The sequence below is a fragment of the Spinacia oleracea genome, chromosome 2 (genome assembly GCF_020520425.1).
Source record: "Spinacia oleracea cultivar Varoflay chromosome 2, BTI_SOV_V1, whole genome shotgun sequence".
NCBI classification, from domain to species: Eukaryota; Viridiplantae; Streptophyta; class Magnoliopsida; order Caryophyllales; family Amaranthaceae; genus Spinacia; species Spinacia oleracea.
In genome coordinates, this window is record NC_079488.1 from 33,202,557 (window position 1) to 33,224,420 (window position 21,864).

Here is a 21,864-nt window from a genome sequence, read left to right on the forward strand (position 1 = left end):
CAAATGACTGTTTTTCCACTAGTGAAGATGAGCTTTGAAATTTGGATTCGATTCGAAGTTTGAACCTTGAAATGGAAAAGACGCACTATATGAGGCCTTGTGTTTTGAAAATTCCGGCATTATGCCGCCACGGAATTGAAGCATTTGACTTAGAACTTTGACTTTTGAAAAAAAAGGATTTGAATGGGAATTTGAAGGATGAAAGTCCGGCATTATGCCGCCGTGGACTTGGAATTTTGATGTGTTTGAAAACGAAATTGAAAGAGGAAAATTTGGCATTACGAAATCATGGATTTAAAATTGGAAGCTTCGAATATAGGACTTGAGATTGAATTTAGAACTTCGAACTTGAGGTTTGAAATATGGAATGGAAAAGTCGGCATTACGATGGCATGAATTTGGAACTTGACACTTTGAGTATAGGACTTGAAGTTTTGAAAGATTAAATTGAAAAATCGGCATTACGCCGGTCATGAGTTTGGACATTTGAATTTTAGGTTTTGAAATTGAAATTGGTGATTTGAGTTTGAGGTTTGAAGAATGTTTGAACTAGAAAGTCCGGCATGACGCCGTTGGACTTGAGTTTTGAATTTGGAATTTGAGATTTGAATTGGAAGATCCGGCATTATCTCGCCGTTGGATTTGGACTTGAATTTGAAACTCGGAAATTTGAATTGGAAAATCCGGCATTATGTCGCCGTTGGATTTGGACTTGAATTTGAAGTTCAAAATTTGAATTGGAAAATCCGCATTATGTCGCCGTTGGATTTGGACTTGGACTTGAAACTCGGAAATTTGAATTGGAAAAATCCGTCATTATATCGCCGTTGGATTTGGACTTGAATTTGAAATTCGAAAATTGAATTGGAAAATTCGGCATTATGTCCCCATTGGATTTGAATTTTGAAATTGAAACTCGAAATTTGGACTAGAAAATCCGGCATTATGACGCCGTTGGATTGAATTTGAATTTGAAACTTTGAATTTGGACTAGAAAATCCGACATTATGACTCCGTTGGATTGAATTTGAATTTGAAACTTGGAGTTTGGACTAGAAAATCCGGCATTATGACGCCGTTGGATTGAATTTGAATTTGAAACTTGGAATTTGGACTAGAAAATCCGGCATTATGACGCCGTTGGATTGAATTTGAATTTGAAACTTGGAATTTGGACTAGAAAATCCGGCATTATGACGCCGTTGGATTGAATTTGAATTTTAAACTTGGAATTTTGACTAGAAAATCCGGCATTATGACGCCGTTGGATTGAATTTTGGATTTGGCATTTGTGCGTAAGGCGTGTTTGAGGGTTTTGAATCAAATGGAGTGGCACTCCTAAAAGACCTTAAATCTGCAATTTTAGATGCATGAGGCTTGAATGATGCTCTTAGGGGTTTGGTTTCCTAGTTGGAGGCTAATGGGTTTTGGCAAGCTAGAACTCGAGGTTAGCCATTCACGCGTGCAAAGACGCCCACACAATGCACAAGTAGCACGTTGTCACACTAATCATGAATATGAATTCGACATGCAAAGTTGTCAACCTAAGATCGGTCTAAGTTTTGTATGAGGAAAGTGGTCGGCTTTGGGTGTCAAAAGGTACTTGACTAAGAGACGGATCCGGCGACAACTTGCACATCCGCCTAAGGGACGTGTGTGTCGGCAGACGGCCTCCATACTTGACATCGGGAATGTCAAGCAAATTCCAAGTTTCGATAAGCGCGGAAATGGTCACACACTTTGGTCGGGAACCGTATGGAGAGTCACCATTTCGTTGCCCCCGGGGCTAGCCCGAATGCAGAACACATCCGTTTGGGCAAGGTAGAAATTCGTTTTTCACAAATATGGTTTTCGAAAAATGCATGAAATGCCTAGAAATTGAAAATTAAAATCGTACTTGAATGTTGTATTTGAAAAGCTCGTTTTTCGACATTCGTTCTCGAGGTTTGGGAGCGTCCTTCAAGATTCAAAAATAGACTAACTCCCAACACGAAAATTTGAGCAAAAGTGGGCAACAGGCCACTGTGAGCCACTGTCCTGGATGCAGGCAGCGGCGTTTGGCGTAGGTGGCTGCGCCTGGCGCCAGTGCTGGCATCCAGTACTTAAGCAGATCAGTGGCTTGCTGCTCGAAATCTGCTCGTATTTTCGAAATTGAAATTAGAAAGTCCCCAGTGGAGTCGCCAGAATTGTAGGGTTTTTTTTTTTTGTATGCTCGGGCTCAAATTGCCCTTTTTCCCTATAAGGGGGTGGTTTTTAGAAACCTTTGAATTTTTGGATCTTGAAGGAGTCGCCACCAAACATTATTTTAGGGTCCCGTTTGGAGATACCAAGAGTGACTCGATTTGGATAAGGCTTTGAATCTTCGAAAAGGATGAGTGAGATCCGGGCATGAGAACGAGATGCTTATTCGGCGAGCTTTAGAAATGATTCAACTACGTGGCACATCATTTTCGAAAAATACCCTAGTTTAGACTATGTGGGTTTGAATTTAGAACAAATAGAATTTCTACTTTGTATTGTGGCCACTTTGCTTTTAAAGTTAATTTAAGGGAACCTAAGATCGGTTTGTCCAAGAAATTATCTTTGTTAAGCGTGATGTAACTTTGCATTTTGTTGTATTTAGCATGTGTGGTGATGAAAGCAATAAAGCAAATAAAGCAACATCACAATAGTAAATAAGTGCGGAATTAGTAAATACAAGACCCCCTAGAAATGGACTAGGGAGTAGGTCCACATTCTCAGGAAGGACTAGGCAAGTAAAGTTGCATAATTGAAAGTGCGGAATTGAAATGCGTTATTGAAAGTGCGGAATTGAAAGGCGTTATTGAAAGTGCGCAATTGAAAGTGAGGAATTGAAAGGTGCATACTTGAAATTGCAATATTGAAATTTGAATTTGGGCACATGAAATCCGAACGCCAAACGGCTACTTAAAAATAAGTGCGTTCGACACGAATTCAAAGCCAAAAATATCAATTTGGGAGAAGTTGCTCACCCCAAAGTATCCTAGATTTCAACGTTGGTTTCTTGTGACGCAAAGTTGTGTGGATTAGGAATGTGTTTTGAATTTGGATTTGAAGAGTAGGAGGAAATTAAGGTATTGTTGAAATTAGCAATCATTACATCGACAACTTTAACTTGAAGTTCGGCCTTTAGAGGCTCTTGATTGATGCAAGACTCTAGCCCTAGACTCTTAGACTCATCACTAGACTCGAAAATTGGAAGACAGACTCTGGGCTTGAACATGGGAAACTAATCATAGAGATAGTTCTCGGGGTACTCCCAAACGGCCTCATCACCATCATCGTCATAGACAAGGTTGCATCCGCAGCTTTTTGAAGCTAAATCCCAGACTTGATTCCAGGTACTGTACGGAAATGCAGCAAAGCAGCTTTTGCACTGATTATTGAGGCCTAGGAGAAACATCCTTACTGTTGATTCTGAGTTTTGATGATGACAACGCAAAATTCCTAATTATTGTTTAAGTGTGTTATTGTGAGGCTAAGTTAGGGAGTGCCTGAGTTGGACAAACTAACCATGTGGAACAAACACAAGCAATACAAGGAGCTCCTAAAGAATCGATCAGTTTGAAAATAATATCAATGGTTGATCCTCAAGAAGGTTGATCCTCAAAATGGTTGATCCTCAAAATGGTTGGTCCTCAAGATGGTTTATCCTCAAAGTGGTTGATCCTCTAAGTGGTTGATCCTCAAAGTGGTTGATCCTCAAAGTGGTTGATCCTCGAAGTGGTTGATCCTCAAGATGGTTGATCATCAACGGTTGATCCTCAGTGGCTGATCCTAAACAAGTTATTAAGCGTGCTCCTCATATATTATGAGGATCATCAAAGTTCCGGAGAAGGAACAATGCATGAAGCGTTCAAGAAAAGCTTTAAAAGGTGCCAACATGAAAGCTACAACATATGAGTTTATGTTTAGATTTTGTGTAAGTATTTTAATATCGTTTATGCAGAATATGGAATAAACGGAACACGTGTGTTTTAATATTGTAGGGGTTTTTCTTTGTATGCTCGGGCTCGAATTGCCCTTTTTCCCTACAAGGGGGCGGTTTTTAGAAACCTTTGAATTTTTGGATCTTGAAGGAGTCGCCACCAAACATTATTTTAGGGTCCCGTTTGGAGAGACCAAGAGTGACTCGATTTGGATAAGGCTTTGAATCTTCGAAACGGATGGGTGAGATCCGGGCATGAGAACGAGATGCTTATTCGGCGAACTTTAGAAATGATTCAACTACGTGGCACAACATTTTCGAAAAATACCCTAGTTTAGACTATGTGGGTTTGAATTTAGAACAAATAGAATTTCTACTTTGTATTGTGGACACTTTGCTTTTAAAGTTAATTTAAGGGAACCTAAGATCGGTTTGTCCAAGAAATTATCTTTGATAAGCGTGATGTAACTTTGCATTTTGTTGTATTTAACATGTGCGGTGATGAAAGCAATAAAGCAAATAAAGCAACATCACAATAGTAAATAAGTGCGGAATTAGTAAATACAAGACCCCCTAGAAATGGACTAGGGAGTAGGTCCACATTGCCAGGAAGGACTAGGCAAGTAAAGCTGCATAATTGAAAGTGCGGAATTGAAATGCGTTATTGAAAGTGCGGAATTGAAAGGCGTTATTGAAAGTGCGCAATTGAAAGTGCGAAATTGAAAGGTGTATAATTGAAATTGCAATATTGAAATTTAAACTTGGGCACATGAAATCCGAACGCCAAACGACTACTTAAAAATAAGTGCGTTCGACACGAATTCAAAGCCAAAAATCTCAACTTGGGAGAAGTTGCCACCCCAAAGTATCCTAGATTTTTCATATAGAACTTGAACTTGAAAGCTTGAAACTTGAAATATTGAACTTGAAATACTTGAACTTGAAATGTTGAACTTGAACTTGAAATATTGAAGTTAAGAGACTTGAATCTACAAGATCGGGCCTTTGAATGTTGAAAAGGTTAGATCTTTGATGTGCTCTTACTTTGAAAGAATCCTAGTTTAGGGAAGTAGTCATGAGCAACCCTAAACATTGTTGGATCTTGAAATTTGAAAACTTGAACTTGTATATTGAAAAATGGAGTCTTGAATCTCAAACACTAAACCTTTAAAAGTTAGAAAGGCATCATCTTTGATTACTCCATGTTTGAAAATGATTCTAGTTCAAAGAAGTGATTACAAACAACTTTGAACATCCTTGAATCTTGAAAGTTTGCATTTTTATATTTTGAAAAGTTTGGATTTTGAAGAAATGTATGATTGTTGCAAGTGACATTTTTAAGAGTAAAAATGCCAACTTACTAATCATTTTGACATAGAAAATCAAAGCAACATTGAATAGATTAGGGTTGGGATTCGGAATTACCTAGTTAAGTTTAGGCAAGCTTTCCGATTAGAACTCCTAATTGCTTAAAGCTTGAGGATTGTATGGTGTTTTTGGAGGATTTTGTATTGATTTTTGTATTCAATTTTGAGGTGCAATTTTTATATTACGAAGTTGTATGTCGATTTTGCCTCCCTAAACTGCTCGGAATTAGGGGTATTTATAGGAGAGTTTGCTGCTAAACGCCAGCCATTTCCAGCGCCGCACGCAGCTGGCAGCGCCCAGCGCTGGTGACTTGGCGTGGATGCTGCCAAAAAGGACGGAAAGATGCCGTCCTTGCTTTTGGATTGTATTGTTGTACCATTGTACGACTTGTACGACCTTGGCACGTAGTGATTGCTTGGGGATTAAGGCTTAGCTTTCGTCTAAAAACAAGCCGTTTCTGGTTTTTGAATTCGGTTTAACGGGACGAGGACCGGCTTGCTCGGTTTTGTGGGTCGGCACCCGAATTTGACTTGCCTTATATGATTTTGAGTGGAAAAGGCCTTGTAAAACCAATGGGATAGTCCAGTGGGTGAGATTGTACTTGGATTTTGAACTTGATTTTCGAAATTTGTATTTTGTACCGAGTTCCGGAAGGGGAACGGCCTCGGGGATTGGATTTTGGCTCTTGGATTTTGGACATGCTTTTAGCAATTGGAATTTCCGCGCGGAGTTTCTCCAATTACCTAAGAAGGATAATGGTATCGTCATCATCCCAATGGGGAGACACAAATTAGGTTTCTACAAATATGTTTTGAGAAAATAGTATTTTGTAAATAAAATATAGTTTTATAAAGGAAAAATGTTTGGAAAATAAATAAAACGATTTTAATAAAATCAACATTGGATTCTGATTCAGAATTCCTTGTTTTTCCAAGAAAAGGTTTTTACTTGTTCCTAAAACTGCTCCCACAATTTTCTCTAAATTGAACGTGATAAAAGTGATTTGAAGGAGTCTCCTTGTTTCTCTCAATTAACGTGCACGTTACTGCTCCTAGTAACTGTTAGTGGCAGTTGAGGGGAACATGGGAAACTGACCAAGGAAGTTCCTCTATAAAAGGAAAAGAATTTTCATTTCTCAAATCATAACTGACAACGTGCAATATTTCTAAAGAGCTTAAGAGTTTTTATCAAAAGTCAGTTTACAAAAGAGCGTGTTCCTAAAGTTCCTTTATTATTCATAGCTTTATTAATAACTAGAAGTTTCTATTCATCGAGTTTTAATTTGGGGTACAAGGGTTGATTGATCCTTAAAGTGACTTAGAGTCAAGTCAGTAAGAGAGTGTGAAAGGAGCAAGCACTGTAATCAACGGGGATTAATGTGGGGAACTCGTGTTCAAGTGGAACTCGAGTTATTGAGTGTGTTGTATTCGAGCGATTACAATATATAAAAGAGTTTGAGGTTTTCCTTCTTGATTAGGATCAGGAAGTTTCCTCAGTTTTCACATTCTTCGCATTAATTTGATAGTTGATCCTTTATATTCTAAATTCCGCAAAGGAACATCCTAAGTTCAACAAAACAATTCACCCCCCCCTCTTGTCAGTGTTCCTACTGAAATATCAGTTGGTATCAGAGCGGGATCTCAAAAAAATACAGGATACCCTGTTGAGAAAAAGTTCATGGAAAGTATAAACACTCACGAGAAACTCGGAGAAGGTTATTCAACTCAGAGACCTTCAATGTTCAACGGAAAATTCTATACCTATTGGAAGAACAAGATGGAGATCTTTACAAGCCAGAGAACTACCAAGTCTGGAGAGTCATAGAAGTTGGTATCTTTGAGGTAGTTCCTAAACCTATTTCCGAATTTGTAAAGAAGATTTTGAGAAATATGAAATCAATGCTATGGCTGTTAAGATTTTTCATTGCGGCCTTGGACCTCATGAACATAACAGAGTTATGGAGTGCAAGAGCGCAAAGCAAATCTGGGATCTTCTTCAACTAACACATCAAGGAACAAATGAGGTCAAACGTTCTAAAATTGATTTACTAATGTCTAAATATGAACGCTTTGAAATGCAACCAAAAGAAACAATTCAGGAAATGTTCACTCGTTTCACTAACATAACTAATGAACTTGTCTCTCTTGGAAGAATTATTCCCTCTGATGAACAGGTTAGGGAAATTCCGAGGAGCATGCCTCAATATGACCGATGGAGGACCAAGGTCACTGCATTGTTCGAAACCAAAGATTTCACCAAATTCTACATTGAGCAGTTGGAAGGATCCCTAATGACACATGCATTGCATCTAGGAGTAGCTGTTCCTGAGAATCCAAAAAACCGAGGTCTTGCTCTTAAGGCTGAGGATCAAGAGGATTCAGAACCTGATGAAGAAGAGGCTGCTATGCTGGCCAGAAGGATGAAACGATTTCACAGGAGCTTCAAACCTGGAAATCATAAAGGAAGGAACTCTGGAAGAAAAATGAATGGTTCCAAATCTGACCAAGGATGCTTAAAGTGTGGTGATCCTAACCATCTAATCCGGGAATTCCCTCAGTGGGAAAATGAAACGGGAAAAGACAAAGGGAAGGAACAACCTAAGGAAAGATTCAACAAATCTACCTTTTCAAAACCAAACCTCAAGAAGGCGATGATTGCAGTTTGGGGAGAACTCATAGACTCATAGGATGAAGAGGAACAACCAGAAGAAGAAACTGCCAACCTGTGCCTCATGCGAACATTGAAGGAACTGGGAAAGATCCTTCAAATGAGGTAAGCTCCACAACTCTTCAAACTTTGTCCAATAATAGGTTGATTGAATTACGAATAGAAACTCTAGATAATTTTAAGAAGCTTAGTATAATAAAGGAACAAAGTGATAAAGCTTTAGAACTCAGTAAAGGACATATAACCTACCTAAATAATGTCAGATCTAAGGTGCAAGGTAGGTTCTTTGAGTTGCTTGATAGGAACACCTCCCTTAAAGACTCTTATGAAAGAGTTAAAAATGAGAATATTCTTTTTAATGCAGAACTCAGTCAATACAAGTTGTTCAATTTAAGTCTAGACCCTACTAGATCCACTGAAATAAATATGGGAGTTTTTACTGTTGATCTAGAAAGATTGAATAGTGAGTTGACCACTGTAAAGGAACAAAAGGAGAAATTAATAAAGGAACTCGCTCTAGCTAATGCTTGGAAACAATCTACTAAACAACTCCTAAGTGGATTGAGACTGCCAAATCCAAAAGAACAGAAGGTCTAGGCTTTTAATATAAAAACAACGGTAAGAAGAAAAGTTATGTGGATCTACCTAGTGTAAAGGCCTGTTACTTTTGCGGTAGTGGTGATCATGTTGTGACTGAGTGTTTCAAGAAAGAGGAACAGGCTCCAAAAAATGAAAACTATGTCAAGAAAATGTGGGTTAGAAAGGCTGATCCTATAGTGGAAAAGGAACTCGAGGAAACCCGAGTTCTTGTAACTAATCATTAATTTTCTTACAGGTCCTAGTGAGGGGGAACAACTCGTGGTATCTAGATAGCTGGTGTTCCAAACACATGACAGGAGACAAATCTAAATTTCTCTCACTAGAGACCTACAATGAAGGAACTGTGACTTTTGAGGATATATAACAAGAAGGGAGAAATTATCGCTATTGGAAAAGTCGGAAGGTTAAGTTCCCATTCAATCGACAACGTGTTCCTTGTAGAAGGATTGATGTATAGTCTGCTAAGCATTTCACAGTTTTGTGATAAAGGAAACTCGGTAAGCTTTACTTTAGAAAATTTTCGAATTATAAACAATGACAGCAAGAAAGTTATTTTGGAAGGAAGTCGGCAAAGGAACAAATATACTGTGGATCTCAACAAAGTTCCAAGGAACAACTTAACTTGTCTTAGTGTCATTGAAGAAGATCCTCTTCTGTGGCATAAGAGATTCGGACATGCCAGCTTTTCACTGCTTGACAAACTAAGATCAAAGGAACTAGTAAGAGGGTTACCTTCTATCAAGTTCCTTAAAGATAAAGTTTGTGAAGCCTGTGCCAAAGGAAAACATGTCAGAAGTTATTTTAAGCCTAAGAACATAGTAAGGACAACGAAACCATTGGAACTCATCCATATGGACTTGTGTGGACCTATGAGAATACAAAGCAGAAGTGGGAAACGATATGTCTTAGTTATAGTTGATGATTATTCACGTTTCACTTGGGTTATTTTTCTAACAAGTAAAGATGAAACTTTTGACGAGTTTGTTGCCTTTGCCAAGAAAATTCAAAGAACCACAGCTCATCAACTAATATATATAAGGTCGGATCATGGAACTGAATTTGAAAACCACAAGTTCACTGAATACTGCAAGGAACAAGGTATTGATCATAACTTCTCTGCTCTTAGGACTCCACAAAAAAATGGAGTCGTTGAAAGGAAAAATAGAACCTTGGAAGACATGGCTAGAACCATGTTAATTGCCAGTTCCTTACCACGTAACTTCTGGGCAGAAGCAGTAAACACAGCTTGTTACATTGTCAATAGAGTCATGATCAGGGTCGTATTAAACAAGACTCCCTATGAGCTACTAAAAGGAACAACACCTAATATCTCTTACTTTAGAGCCTTTGGATGTAAATGCTTTATCCATAACAATGGAAAAAGAAACCTAGGGAAATTCGATGAAAGAGGTGATGAGGCAGTGTTCTTAGGATACGCCTTAAACAGTAAAGCTTACAAAGTCTATAATAAGCGGTCAATGTGTGTTGAGGAGAGTGTACATATTATTTTTGATGAAACTAACAATACTAATGAAGTTCAGGATCAGGAGAATTTTGATATTGGTTTGATTCGCCTTACAGATAATGATGAGGAATATTCTCCACCTGAACTACACAAGGAAGATTAGGGAGTTCCTATGCAAGAGAGGAACAAGCAGAAAATCAAGGTGTTCCTATGCAAGAGGAACAAGCAAAAAATAATCGGGAAGTTCATGTTCAAGAGGAACAAGCTAATCAGGGGGTTCCTATCAGAGAGGAACATGCAGAAAATACTGGAGTCTCCCTTCAAGAGGAACAAGGAACTCCAGGATCAAGAGGATCAAGAGGAGCAAGAGGATCAAGAGGAACTCAAGGAGTTCAAAGAACAGAAGCAACTGAAGCAACCTTGGATTTTCCTGTGGCTCAATTTCAACCTAAGACATAGAAACATCAAAGCTCCCATCCAATGAATCTAATTGTCAGCGACATCAGAAAGGGAATTCAAACAAGGTCTCAACTCAGAAACTTCTATGGCTTTCATGCGTTCCTTTACATAATAGAGCCAAGAAATCATACTAAAGTTTTGGAAGATGCTGATTGGATATCAGCCATGCAAGAAGAACTAAATGAGTTCAAAAGGAACAAGGTGTGGCACCTGGAATCTAATCCAAAGAATCAAAAACTGATAGGACTGAAATGGGTGTTCAGGAACAAGCTCGATGAACATGGAACAATAGTCAAGAACAAAGCAAGGTTGGTTTTCAAAGGCTACAATCAACAGGAAGGTAGTGATTTCGAAGAAACTTTTGCTCCTGTTGCAAGATTAGAAGCTATAAGAATCTTAATTGCTTTTGCAGCTTTTATGGGTTTTAAACTGTACCAAATGGACGTCAAATGTGCTTTTCTAAATGGGTTTCTAGAAGAAGACTTTTGTGTGGAACAACCTCCTGGTTTTGAAAATCCTGAATTTCCCAACCACATCTATAAGCTTGATAAAGCTCTTTATGGGTTAAAGCAAGCTCCTAGATCATGGTATGAAAGACTATCCAGGTTCCTTTTGCAAAATGATTTTAAACGAGGCAGAATTGACAAAACCTTATTTCTAAAATCAAAAGGAACAGACTTATTAGTTGCACAAATTTACGTTGATGATATATTATTTGGTGCAATTAACGAAAGTTTATGCAAGGAATTTGCAAATTTAATGAGCAGTGAATTAGAAATGAGCATGATGGGGGAACTAAATTTCTTCCTCGATTTTCAAATCAAACAAACCAAAGAAGGAATCATGATCCACAAACAGAAACACGTGAAAGAACTCCTCAAAAAGTATGAGATGGAATCTACCAAAGTGAATCACACACCTATGGGAACAACCACAAGATTAGACAAAGATCCCAGAGGAAGAAGTGTGAATCAAATAAGATACAGAGGAATGATTGGATCCCTGCTTTACCTAACTGCAAGTAGACCTGACATTTCATTCAGTGTAGGCTTATGCGCAAGGTTCCAGTTAAACCCAAAGGAGTCTCACATGACTGTAGTAAAGAGGATCCTCAGATACCTCAAAGGAACAGACGACTTATGTCTGTTCTATCCAAGAAGTGGAACATTCGACTTAAGAGGATATGCTGATGCTGATTATGGTGGTGATCTGGTAAATCGTAAAAGCACTTCAGGTATGGTTCATTTAGGTTTAAAACCTGAACACCATGGTACAGTCCATTTGGTACAGTTTAAAACCCATAAAAGCTGAATTCCGGAAACTGTACCATGGTGTTCCAAGAATCGAAAATGTTAAAAATTGTTCGTATCGGAAATGAATTCCGGAATCGTAAATCGTAAAAGCACTTCAGGCATGGTTTCTTGGGGTTCCAAGAAACAAAACACTGTTGCTTTATCCACAGCTGAAGCTGCGTACGTAGCTGCCGCGGCATGCTGCTCTAAAATCCTTTGGATAAAACAACAGTTCAGGGATTTTGACATCGTATATGATTGTGTTCCGATTTATTGTGATAATACTAGTGCAATATGTATTTCTAAAGACCCAGTTCACCATTCCAGAGTCAAGCATATTCATATTAGACACCACTTTCTCAAGGATAATGTAGAAAAAGGTTCAATTAAGTTGGATTTTTGTCAAACAGAAAATCAAATTGCAGATATCCTGACTAAATTAACCTTTAAGCAGAGAGAAGCACGAGAAAATGAGACTGGAACTGGGAATGATCAAGCTAAGACAAGGAAGCAGGAAGATCCTCTCAAGGTATAACTTTAATATTAAATGCATGGCCTTAATATATATTCATAATTTTACGTGCGAAAGCATAGCTGAAGTTTACCATCGTTAAGGATCAACCTACATAATGAAAGTGCATAATGTTAGGTTATGATACATATAACTGAATATAAATCATGCGGAAAAACCATTAAAGCCAGGAATCCAAATTATTGCCACATAACAATAAGCATAATTAGGATGCATACTCTTTGTAGCGTGCTCTCCCATGCTGCGCCCGAACCGAACAAGAACAAGTCTTTAGGACTCCAAGTGTCGTCCCTCCATAGAAAGTCCACAGTCCGGATCCACCTTAAGTTTGACTAACTAGAATCGCCCTTAAGGTACTATAATTTTCGGCTGATTTAAGGCAAATAGGTGACTGAATTTTTGCTTAAAAATTCTCTCTTTTTTGAATACTTAAAACTCGTTATAAACTGTGACCATTAACCACATATTTATAGGCTATGGAAAAGGTGTTGGAATCCTACTAGGAAACGAATTAATTAACTAGAATCTAATTAAAACTCTATTAATTAACTTATCCATTAGGAATGGGAATTTAATCATTAAACGAATCCTACACGATTTAGGTGTCGTACGGAAGCACAAACACTCACACGACCATGACCCGCATACGCAGGCCATGCCCGCGCAAAGCAAACGCGAGCGCGCTGCATCCTAGGCGCGCGTTGGGCCTACCTTGCGGTGGGCCTGGCGCAACCTTGGGCTGTTTGTGTGGCGTGCCTTGCTTGCTGGACGCGGGCCTGGCTTCGCGTTGGGCCTTCGTCTAGCAAGCTCGTCTGATACTAATTCGTACGACGCGCTTCCGTTTAATTTCCCGATTCCGGAATTCATTTCCGATACGAACAATTTTTAACATTTTCGATTCTGGAATTAATTTCCGTTTCGAACGAGTATTTAATTTTCCGTTTCCGGAATTATTTTCCGATTCCGATAATATTTCCGATTCCGACAATATTTCCGTTTCTGGCAATATTTCAGATTCCGGCAATATTTCCATTTCCAATAATATTTTCCGATTCGCACCATGTTTCCGTTTCCGGCAACATCTACGACTTGGATAATATTTATATTTCCGATACGATCCATATTTCCGTTTCCGGCAATATCATCGTTTCCGGAGTATTCATTTATTTGCCTTTGAAGATCTCAGCTCCCACTGAAACCAAGATCCGTCGATTCCGAATATTCATAGATGGAGTATTTAATGCTATTAAATACTTGATCCGCTTACGTACTATTTGCGTGACCCTACGGGTTCAGTCAAGAGTAAGCTCTGGATTAATATCATTAATCCACTTGAACTGAAGCGACCTCTAGCTAGGCATACAGTTCACTTGATCTCACTGAATTATTAACTTGTGTAATTAATACTGAACCGCATTTATTAGACTTATCATTAAATGCAAACTTGAACCAAGGGCATTATTTCCTTCATTCTCCCACTTGTCCTTAGGGACAAGTGTGCATTTCCTAATTCCTTTGTCGCTCGATGCTTGCTCTTGAACATAAGGTAAGAGTTGTCATCCTTATTATGTCCAGAGGTCTTTCTCGGTTTCAAAGTTCAACTGATCAATTAAACAGATAATTATAGCCTATGATTCATCTGAGCACGGCCATGCATTTTGCAGTTTCTAGCTCTCCGAGCGGCCTTGTATAACTTTCAGCATCTCATCCCGATTTATGGCAGGACAATCCCAATCTTGCGATCTTGAGATTAGACTTCGTTTGATAGGTGATTACCCGAGCGTTGCCTTTATAGCCTCCTTTTACGGTGCGACGGTTGACAACGTCAAAGTAAGAAGTTCTCAAACAAGTAATCTCAAATCACTCTGGTATTGAGGATTATTGTCTAATAATTTTAATGAAATTCACTTATGACAGATTCTCATCTCTTACAGTAAAATTTCATAGGTCTGTCCAATACTAGTCTTCCCAAAGTAAGTATCTATGCAAATGATTGCGACATTGCCATGTCCACAAAGTTCAAGAAACAGAACTACTAGTCATCTTGCATTCTAGTCGTTTAACGTTTTCTATGCGTCTATATTTATAGAAAACTCCGACCAGGGACCATTTTCAACTTTTGACATTCAAGTTCACTTGATAGACATTTCTTAGTCACAAGACTATCATAGCATATTTTATTGAACCAATCAATAATGCATATGGAATCCCACTCATTCGTCTACGCTCATCTAGTGTTTTTTGGCACTGAGTCTTGCTTAGAGTCATTCCATGAGACATGGGTAGGTAGCCTCGCTTGGAGTCTGCCATATTGAACCTTCCAAGCACCTTATTGATATAAGTGCTTTGACTGAGTCCAATCATCTTCTTACATCTATCTCTGTAAATCTTGATGCCCAGTATGTACTGTGCTTCTCCTAGATCCTTCATCGAAAAACATTTCCCAAGCCAAATCTTGACAGAGTTCAACATAGGAATGTCATTTCCGATAAGTAATATGTCGTCGACATATAATACTAGAAAAGCAATTTTGCTCCCACTGACCTTCTTGTATACACAAGATTTGTCTGCGTTCTTGATGAAACCAAAGTCACTGACTGCTTCATCAAAACGTATATTCCAGCTCCTTGATGCTTGCTTCAATCCGTAGATTGATTTCTTAAGCTTACATACCTTTTTAGCATTCTTTGGATCCTCAAAACCCTCAGGCTGTGTCATAAACATAGTTTATGTTAAAACGCCGTTTAAGAAAGCGGTTTTGACATCCATCTGCCATATTTCGTAATCGTAATATGCAACGATTGCTAACATTATCCGAATAGACTTTAGCACTGCAACTGGTGAAAAGGTTTAATCGTAACCACACCGTGGACTTGCCTGTAACCTTTTGCAACCAATCTAGCTTTGAAAACTTCAAGTTTCCCATGCTTGTCCTTTTTCAGTTTGAAAACCCATTTGCTTCCTATGGCTTGGTAGCCATCTGGCAAATCGACCAAATCCCAAACTTGGTTTTCAGACATGGAGTCTAATTCAGATTGCATGGCTTCTTGCCATTGCTTGGAGCTAGGGCTCGTCATACCTTGTTTCTAAGTCGCAGGTTCATCACTTTCAAGTAATAGAACTTCATAGCTCTCGTTCATCAAAATACCTAAGTATCTTTCCGGTTGAGATCTATATCTCTGCGATCTACGAGGGGTTACATTTCTAGATGGTCCTTGATTCTCACCAGATACTTCTAAAGATCTCTGAGTTTCATCCTGAATGTCATCTTGAGAATTCTTTAGAGTTTGTTGTTCGACTCGAATTTCTTCGAGGTCTACTTTTCTCCCACTTGTCATTTTGGAAATGTGATTCTTTTCCAAAAAGATACCATCTCGAGCAACAAACACCTTGTTCTCAGATGTATTGTAGAAGTAATACCCCTTTGTTTCCTTTGGATAGCCCACAAGGATACATTTGTCAGATTTTGGATGAAGTTTGTCTGAAATTAATCGTTTGACGTATACTTCACATCCCCAAATCTTAAGAAAAGATACTTTTGGAGGCTTTCCAAACCATAACTCATATGGAGTCTTTTCAACAGCTTTAGACGGAGCTCTATTTATAGTGAGTGCAGCTGTATTTAGTGTATGTCCCCAAAATTCTATTGGAAGTTCGGCCTGACCCATCATTGATCTAACCATGTCTAGCAAGGTTCTATTCCTCCGTTCCGACACACCGTTCCATCGTGGTGTTCCAGGAGGAGTCAATTCTGATATAATTCCACATTCTTTCAGATGGTCATCAAATTCATAGCTCAGATATTCACTGCCTCTATCAGACCGCAGTGCCTTAATCTTCTTGCCTAATTGATTCTCTACCTCACTATGAAATTCCTTGAATTTGTCAAAGGATTCAGACTTATGCTTCATCAGGTAGACATAACCATATCTACTGAAGTCATCAGTGAAAGTTATAAAGTAGCTGAAACTACCTCTAGCATTTGTACTCATTGGTCCACATACATCTGTATGGATTAAACCCAATAGTTTATTTGCTCTTTCTCCAACTTTAGAGAAAGGTTGCTTTGTCATTTTTCCAAGTAAACATGATTCGCACTTACCATAATCCTCTAAGTCAAATGGTTCTAGAATTCCTTCCTTTTGAAGTCTTTCTATGCGTTTCAAGTTAATATGGCCTAATCGACAATGCCACAGATAGGTGAGATCTGAATCATCCTTTTTGGCCTTTTTGGTATTTATGTTATAAACTTGTTTTTCGCGATTTAATAAGTAAAGTCCATTGACTAATCTAGCAGATCCATAAAACATCTCTTTAAAATAAAACAAACAACTATTGTATTTTATTGAAAAGGAAAATCCCTTAGCATCTAAGCAAGAAACAGAAATGATGTTTTTAGTAAGACGTGGAACATGGAAACAGTCTTCCAGTTCCAAAACTAGCCCAGAGGGCAACGACAAATAATAAGTTCCCACAGCTAATGCAGCAATCCGTGCTCCATTTCCCACTCGTAGGTCGACTTCACCATTGCTTAACCTTCTACTTCTTCTTAGTCCCTGCGAATTGGAACATAACTGTGAGCCACAACCTGTATCTAATACCCAAGAAGTTGAATTAGCAAGTATACAGTCTATAACGAAAATACCTGAAGATGGAACGACTGTTCCGTTCTTCTGATCTTCCTTAAGCTTCAATCTCTCTTCCAATGCCCCTTCTTGCAGTAGAAGCATTCAGATTCAGAAGTGGGTTGGCTCACCTTCTTCTTTTCAGATTTGGTGCCGCCTGGTTGCTTAGTCTGGCTGGCCTTGTTGCCACCTTTCTTAGCATTCCTCTTCTTGCCAGATTTCTTGAACTTGCCCCCACGCACCATAAGCACATCTTGCTTATCACTTTTGAGCGTCTTTTCAACGGTCTTCAGCATACCGTGAAGCTTAGTGAGAGTTTTGTCCAGACTATTCATATTGTAGTTCAGCTTGAACTGATCATACCCGCTATGAAGAGTATGGAGGATGGTGTCTACAGCCATTTCCTGAGAGAATTGCTGATCCAGCCGACTCATATTCTCAATGAGTCCAATCATTTAGAGAACATGTGGACTTATGGGCTCGCCTTTCTTAAGCTTGGTATCAAGAATTTTCCTATGAGTCTCGAATCATTCGACTCGAGCCAGATCTTGGAACATGTTCTTTAACTCACTGATGATCGTGAAAGCATCTGAGTTGATGAACGTTTTCTATAGATCTGCACTCATGGTTGCAAGCATTAGACATTTCACATCCTTGTTGGCATCAATCCAACGATTGAGGGCTTCCTGAGTGACCCCGTCGCCAGCGGCTTCGGGCATCGCCTCTTCCAGAACATACTCCTTTTCTTCCTGCATAAGAACTATTTGCAAGTTCCTTTGCCAGTCAAGGAAGTTTTTCCCGTTCAACTTCTCCTTTTCGAGAATTGATTGGATGTTGAATGAATTGTTGTTTGCCATAGTTAAAACTACAATTGAAAAAGAATAAACAAATAAATAACCATTCACAGTTTCTCTTAATAAACTTTAAGTTCTAGCATACATGCATAATTTATCATTTATTAAGCATTTTATTTAAGTTATGTGTTCCGGCATGTGTGAATAAAATGATTCCAAGATCCTTAAATCATTGAAGAATTAAGCACATTATGTATTTAGACTCAATTCTAAAATATTTTAGGTAAGCAAAGCCTTTGCAGTCTAAAAACTACTCTTGGTTGATAGGTACGTCTAAGATCTTATTAGGTAAACCTATCGCATTTGCCACGACATAAAAAGACTCCTTACTTATATCGTTGAGTTTCACCAAAACTAACATGTACTCACACTTATTTGTGTACCTTACCCCTTTAGAATCAATAAGTAACACCACGCTATGGCGGAACACTATTACTAAGATTGATGTAAAGGTTATCTAAGTAAGTATTATTTTGGCATGGCACCTTTTAACTTAATTTTAAAGTTTGGTACTTAAGGCTCTTACTATGTTGGTTAGATTTTAAGGGAACTAAAATTCTTAATCATGCAACATAATCAAGCCACAATCTCATGCATAATTAAGATATATTTAAAGCAATAAATAACTTAAAACATGCAGAAGATATAAATGTGATCTAGTATGGCCCGACTTCATCTTGAAGCTTCAACTTCAAAGTCCGTCTTGAAAATGGATTGGAAACTCCGTCTTGAATTTCACCATGGGAGGCGCCATTTTCCTCAAATAGGATCAACTATAATTAAACTAATTACAACAATTTGATGGTACGCAGACCATATTTAAAAGCAATAAAATTTGGTACTTTAGACCAATATTACATTTAAATTAATGGTACGCAGACCATATTTTCTATCCTATTTGGGCCATACTAGTCACATTTCATAACCTGCAAAACAGTACATATACAATATATACCATTCACCCATTCTTTATCATGAATGGCCCACATAGCTGGTTAGTAAAACATATTATGCATCACAAAAACATTTGCAGCAATTAATCAAGGGTTCCAATAATCTACCAATTATTCAATCCTTATTAATTCTAATCAAGTTGTTTTAATCTTAAAGGAATGTAGACCTAATCAAGAGTTTATGACTAAAATGCTCCCACTTAAACCAATAAATTTACATGCTTTACTAATTTTAAACATAAAAATGTATTTCCTAGTCTAACCGGAAACATACAAATTTAATTAAAATTTAAAGCTCATATAAATTTATAATTGAATCCTTTTAATTTATTTTCAGTTGAATTAAATGAATGAATTTAAATTAATTCAAGATTTTAATTTTAGTAAAATAATTAGAATAAATTAGAATTTATAATAATTAGATTATTCAAAATTAAATTCCGAGAAAACAATTTAAATTACGAATTTTAAAATTAATTAAAATCGTTTCCGAACTGAAAATTCAAAATTAAATTCAAAACGCATCAATCGTAACACGACAAGTCACTTGGGCTTGCGCCCAAGCCCCATCGAGTCATGAGGCATGCGCGCCCCATCGACTGATCGCTAGGCACGTATGGGCAGGCCACACGCATCGCAGCCATGCGAGGCCACGCTGCGCGCAGCCCGCATTGCACAACGCCACTGCCTTGCTCGCTGGGCGAAGCAGCGCGCCCTGTGGCGCAGCACGCTCGTTGCCCACACGCGACTGCTCGCGTGGCACCCGCATTGCCCTTCGCCCCATCGCCCATCGAGCCACACACGCCCAGCTCCCTTGCTTCGCGTGCGCGCCCCTTAAGGGTAACACGTAGCGTCCTTTGCTTTGTGCGTGCAACAATCATGAGCGAATTTCATAAAAATTATAACTTTTAAATTCAAAATTAATGACAGATTAATAAATCATATTAATTTCATAATTTTAGAGCGAAAAATCAAAAATTTATTAATCAATTAATTTCCGATTATCATGGATTTAAATCTAGGTCATAAAAATTTAAAATTTATCATAAATTAACAATTTTTATGGTGGTTTTTAAGCATGGATACCTAATTAAATCGTTAATTAATTATGAAAATCAAATCAATTCTAAATTATTCGAGTTTCAACAAATTAATTACAATTACAAATTAGGTTGTATAATTAACAAGCTTAGGCATTCAAATTTGTTAAACATATACAGTAGGTCAATCAAAAATTCAAGATTTAACAACAAGAATTGCAAATATTTAAATTTAACATCTTAAAATTACAAACTTTGCATTCGAAAAACAAAAACCGCCGAAAAGTCATAGTTAGGCTTCGAATTTGGGAATTCTGGGTTCGGCCGAAAAATACGCATTTTTGCCAAAATTTTAGAATGTCTTTTATATGCGGAATTGACACAAAAATCACTCGATTTCGTTGAGTAACGAAGAAACTGCCGAAAAACTGCGTACATATAATTAAATAAACGCAAATTTGCAATTAATTACAATTACGAAAATTAATCACCCCTTTCAATTCCTTGCAAATTTATAAAATTTAACCATGTTAAGAAATTATTATTGAATTAATTAGAGGCTCGTGATACCACTGTTAGGTTATGATACATATAACTGAATATAAATCATGCGGAAAAACCATTAAAGCCAGGAATCCAAATTAATTGCCACATAACAATTAGCATAATTAGGATGCATACTCTTTGTAGCGTGCCCTCCCTTGCTGCGCCCGAACCGAACAATAACAAGTCTTTAGGACTCCAAGTGTCGTCCCTCCGTAGAAAGTCCACAGCACGTCTGGATCCGCCTTAAGTTTGACTAACTAGAATCGCCCTTAAGGTACTATAAATTTCGACTGATTTAAGGCCAATAGGTTATTGAATTTTTGCTTAAAAATTCTCTCTTTTTTGAATACTTAAAACTCGTTATAAACTGTGAGCATTAACCACATATTTATAGGCTATGGAAAACGTGTTGGAATCCTACTAGGAAGAATTAATTAACTAGAATCTAATTAAAACTCTATTAATTAATTTATCCATTAGGAATAGGAATTTAATCATTATACGAATCCTACACGATTTAGGTTTCGTACGGAAGCACAAACACTCATACGAGCATGACCCGCATGCGCAGGCCATGCCCGCGCAAAACCCACGGAGCCACGAAGCCCACGCGAGCGCGCTGTAGCCTAGGCGCGCGCTGGGCCTGCCTTGCGGTGGGCCTGGCGCAGCCTTGGGCTGTTTGTGTGGCGTGCCTTGCTTGCTGGACGTGGGCCTGGCTTCGTGCTGGGCCTTCGTCTAGCAAGCTCGTCCGATGCTAATTCGTACGACGCGCTTCTGATTAATTTCCCGATTCCGAAATTCATTTCCGATACGAACAATATTTAACATTTTCGATTCCGGAATTAATTTCCGTTTCGAACGAATATTTAATATTTCCGTTTCCGGAATTATTTTCCGATTCCGATAATATTTCCGATTCCGACAATATTTCCGTTTCTTGCAATATTGATTCCGGCAATATTTTCATTTCCAATAATATTTTCCGATTCGCACCATGTTTCCGTTTCCGGCAACATCTACGACTTGGATAATATTTATATTTCCGATACGATCCATATTTCCGTTTCCGGCAATATCATCAGTTCCGGAGTATTCATTTATTTGCCTTTGACGATCTCAGCTCCCACTGAAACCAAGATCCGTCGATTCCGAATATTCAAAGATGGAGTATTTAATGCTATTAAATACTTGATCCGTTTACGTACTATTTGTGTGACCCTACGGGTTTAGTCAAGAGTAAGCTGTGGATTAATATCATTAATCCACTTGAACTGAAGCGGCCTCTAGCTTGGCATAGAGTTCACTTGATCTCACTGAATCATTAACTTGTATAATTAATACTGAACCGCATTTATTAGACTTATCATTAAATGCATACTTGGACCAAGGTCATTATTTCCTTCACATAATACATGATTAAATAAATAAACCAATAATACGAGATGCAAATATAAGCTGTTCCACAACTACGTTAACCGTTATAATTTTCCTAGATTCTCTCTACTTTTGTTTTT

At 38.1% G+C, this 21,864-nt stretch overlaps 1 protein-coding gene across 1 annotated transcript; it reads left to right on the top strand.

Annotated features, from left to right (window-relative positions):
• The first annotated feature begins 7,367 nt into the window (after positions 1–7,367).
• On the top strand, positions 7,368–10,212 carry LOC130467333 (uncharacterized). The gene is made up of 5 exons (XM_056835819.1): positions 7,368–7,839; positions 8,064–8,261; positions 8,349–8,575; positions 8,692–8,793; positions 8,956–10,212. The coding sequence occupies exons 1-5, from the start codon at positions 7,368–7,370 to the stop codon at positions 10,210–10,212; spliced, it is 2,256 nt and encodes a 751-aa protein (XP_056691797.1).
• The last annotated feature ends 11,652 nt before the right edge of the window (positions 10,213–21,864 follow it).

Coding starts and splice junctions, on each gene's coding strand:
- LOC130467333 (XM_056835819.1), top strand. CDS start 7,368: ATGTCTAAATATGAACGCTTTGAAATGCAACCAAAAGAAACAATTCAG. Junction 7,840..8,063: donor CCAAGGATGCTTAAAGTGTG/GTGATCCTAACC, acceptor CGAACATTGAAG/GAACTGGGAAAGATCCTTCA. Junction 8,576..8,691: donor CAAATCCAAAAGAACAGAAG/GTCTAGGCTTTT, acceptor GAGTGTTTCAAG/AAAGAGGAACAGGCTCCAAA.